Raw genomic sequence first — 3,894 nt, 5'->3', positions numbered from 1 at the left:
GGGGTCAAGGGGGTGAAACACATAATTAACGGTTGCTTCTGACAATGAACGCGCAATACCGCATGCGCCTCCTAGATTCTGGTTGCTGAGTTTGGTAAAAAGATAGAAATATTCTCGGTGAATTGATTCTCGAACGAGATAGGCCTAACGAAAGCTCTCTAATGACTCAAGTTAGTCTGCATGACCGTTTATATTTTTAATAAAACCAATTTCTTCTAATTTTATTAACATTTTCCCCTGAATTCGTAATAATTCGTTATCACGTATACTTGTACTAAATTCGTGACAAATTTATGATCACGCGCATGTGTTTCTGCAAAAGGCGTATCATCCAAAATTACTTTAAAATGCGGGACCGTCCCGCACGATGCGAGACGGTTGGTAACTATGGATCATGTGACATGCCCGAGGTGAGAGGGTTTAGTCACGGAGAAGTTTCGTATCTTTCATGGCCAAAATTTTGCTCTGCACACTGGAATTGGCCAACAAAGTTATTTGAATAATTATTAATTTTGATCCGACGACCTCATCGTGGCGTCGTACGACGAGAGAATCCGATTGGGGAGAATTCACCTGCTTCCGCTACCGCCACTTCCCCTGGCCACAAAGATAGGATACAGTAGTTTTATTATAGCTAAACGGTGAATTCTCGCGATGAAACGCGTTACAACATTCACTTGACGTTAAGGTGTAGGAACGCAGTGTTTTGTTTTGGCCTACGACGACGTGTACGACGACGTACGTACATCATGTGTGGGGCCGGGTATCCGGTATCGTTGTTTTGATTGGTTGCAAGTTTAATGTAGGCTACCTTTTTGAGCAACGTGAGTTAAATTACATAGGCCAGGGCTATCTTCTTAACCGAGACTTAGTAATAGTAGTTGCCTGGCTTGGGCGCTATGGAATGGTGGTCCCATCCAAACCTAGCCTAGCCTAGGCCTTACCTACTAGTTACAAGCCTAGGCTAGCGATGCCTAGGCCCAGGAAAGTTAGGTGTGCTAGGCCTAGCTGCTATTCTGCGTAGGAGGAATAGCCTAGGCTAGACCCTAGACCTATTGGCATAGGCCCTATACTAGATCTAGCCTAGGCCTATTGTATTATCAAAGACCATTATATATCAAGAACACGCGCGATCGATTCCCCTATTATCTATTCCCCTATTATGGTACATGATACTATAAAGCCAAGCACAGACTGCATCGACGGTTGTTGGCCGATGCGTTTCCATGAAGAATGCAACACGACAAGTCGCTTGCAACAAATTGTTGTTAATGATGATCTGCTCAGACTGCTGTGTCTGGTAGACAATGGCAAACTCCGCCATCAAGCACTTGCAGAGCAGAGATAGATGGATTGTTCAGCAGACAGTTGTGCAATGTGTGTGCCTGTAATATACTGATAAAATAAAGATCACCTGCATTACTGTAGTGTTGGTTCTGGGTAGGCACAGCAAATGACTGTTTGGAGCCATGCTTTAAAAAAGTACTTTTGTGGTAAAAAAAAGAAACAAAACCACATCCTCTCATTCCTGAATATGACCCAATAAATGTCAAAACGTTGAATCATGGCCTCCCTTTCTTTATTCGGAGTAACGTTTGTTCTGTGTTACATTCTCTCCATATTTAGTCTTTTATACATTTCTGTTGATGGGAATTCTTGAGTATACAAAAAAAGGCTGCAACCCAGATTGTCGAAACCCAGTTAGTTTGTCGCAGACCAGATTGCTAAGTCCACTTTGCCAAAACCCAGTTTGCTGGGTTGTGTTGATTCGGCAAACTGGGTTTTGAAAAACTGGTAGGATACAATTACTGTAGGACCATTACTTCTTTTGTCAGGCCTAGCTATTTTTGAATACAAACAAAAATAAACCAACATTTTAATATGGTGATATTTTATTTAGGGCAAATAGAAAAAATTATTAGATTATCACTCCCGCCTGTGTCAAAAATTCGGGAAAAATTGATGCGGGAATAAAAAAAAATTTGTTTGCAGCATCAATTATTTCAACTGCATAAAAATAACAATGCAATTTTGTGACTTCAAACACATTTTCTTTAAGAAACTATAAAATTTAACCACTTTTTATACAATATTTACTATTACTAGCCAAATATAAACAGTCCTCCCTCATCGATAAAAACAGAAGCGAAATAATCTATTGTTCCGGTTAGATTTATAATCTAATAATTTTTTCTATGTGCCCTTACAGTATGTTTATTTTATGTCATGAAATACACAAAATATCACCATTGCCATTTAGATTTATATATTACTTGAAAACTGCTGACTTTGAACTAGAATTTGATGTTTATTTTTTTACATGTGAAGATTCATGCAGTTATTTACTATTCACTATTATCTTCTCTATTTCTTATATCTCTACAGGTGGAAGTAATGACAGCAAATTTGAAACTTTGATGTGAATTGGTCTCTGAGTTATAACTATAAATACCAAAGATGAGAAGGAGACAAAAACCATTTTGGCAGATTAACCTGAAGAGCCAATTAAAATGGCAGTTGATTCTACTTGTACCACCGGTCATAACTTTCATTGGTTTGATGCTGTACATCAGTAATTCATACATTTCCACCGACTGTGCATGTCCAAATTCAGCTTTGCTGCAAAATGAAGAACATAAACAAATGCTGAGTGCATTTCTTGTGGTGCTTATTATGACTGGCCCAAATTTTTTTGAAAACAGGCAAACGATTAGAGAAACGTGGTTTAGTAGTCACGCAGATGGTGTGCTTCTCAGATTTGTCATCGGAGCTGCCAACCTTCCTGATGACAAAATAGTGGCATTAACAACTGAAAATAATGAGCACCAAGACCTGCTACTTTTAACGAACCTTGAGGATTCCTATTATGCACTAACTTCTAAACTTATTTCTATGTATGAATGGTTAGATCGAAATGTTGAATATTCATACGTTTTGAAAGCTGATGACGATACGTTTGTCCAGTTGAACTTACTTTTAGAAGAACTGAAAGAAAAACCGCTTGAAGAGTTTTACTGGGGTTTCTTTGATGGGCGGGCCCATGTGCACTACGCAGGAAAATGGGCCGAAAAGGAATTTAAACTCTGTGATCGATACATACCGTATGCATTAGGAGGAGGATATGTGCTTTCCAAGGATCTTGTTAACTTTGTAGCGCGAAATTCAAAGAATTTGAAGAGATACAAAGCAGAAGATGTTGCGCTTGGATCGTGGATTGCCGCTATAAATGTCAACAGAGTTCATGACCCCAGATTTGACACGGAATATAAATCTAGAGGGTGTAGTAATGAGTACCTTGTCACACATAAACAAAGCCAAGAAGAAATGCGAAGTAAGCATTACAATCTTCAAACAACAGGAAAATTATGTCGAACTGAGGTACAAACTAGGATGTCTTATATTTACAACTGGGATGTTCTACCCTCTAAATGCTGTGAAAGGAAAGAGGGCATACCATGAACTTATTTTAACATATTATTACAAGGGTGCTATTTGTTTTAATAAATTTTTGTATTCATTTTTTTCCCCTTTTCATTAAAGCCACACTCTAGGTTGGCGGAAGTATTTAAATGTATTTTGTCTTTAATTGGATCTTTTTCAATTCCTATTCAGCAATAATATATCGAAAAATATATTTTATACAAGATAATTCATGCGCAAAATTAATATTTTAAGATAAATAACTAAAAAACAAGCTGTGTCATCACAAGGTTACAATGCAATCAATACCACACCCTAAAATTTATTAACTCTGATTTTTTGCAGTTTTTAAATTTATTTTATAAAGTATAATGTAAATGCACATTAAAAGATTTTATTACAGCTCAACTTTGTTGCACATTATTTCATTTTGTTGCTGTGATAGATATACAGTACTGGCAGATTCAAGCAAGG

The 3,894-nt window shown here is 37.5% G+C and overlaps 1 protein-coding gene across 1 annotated transcript; it reads left to right on the top strand.

Annotated features, from left to right (window-relative positions):
• Positions 1–671: 671 nt before the first annotated feature.
• Positions 672–3,828, top strand: LOC117114774 (beta-1,3-galactosyltransferase 6-like). The gene is made up of 2 exons (XM_033258463.1): positions 672–824; positions 2,386–3,828. The coding sequence occupies exon 2, from the start codon at positions 2,458–2,460 to the stop codon at positions 3,457–3,459; it is 1,002 nt and encodes a 333-aa protein (XP_033114354.1). The 5' UTR covers positions 672–824; positions 2,386–2,457; the 3' UTR covers positions 3,460–3,828.
• Positions 3,829–3,894: the final 66 nt, after the last annotated feature.

Source organism: Anneissia japonica, unplaced genomic scaffold, assembly GCF_011630105.1.
Source record: "Anneissia japonica isolate Jap-2015-1 unplaced genomic scaffold, ASM1163010v1 scaffold1308_len3894_cov224_single, whole genome shotgun sequence".
NCBI lineage: Eukaryota > Metazoa > Echinodermata > Crinoidea > Comatulida > Comatulidae > Anneissia > Anneissia japonica.
Note: the sequence above shows the minus strand (reverse complement) of the source record. Positions and strands in the feature narration are given on the sequence as shown.

Coding starts and splice junctions, on each gene's coding strand:
- LOC117114774 (XM_033258463.1), top strand. CDS start 2,458: ATGAGAAGGAGACAAAAACCATTTTGGCAGATTAACCTGAAGAGCCAA.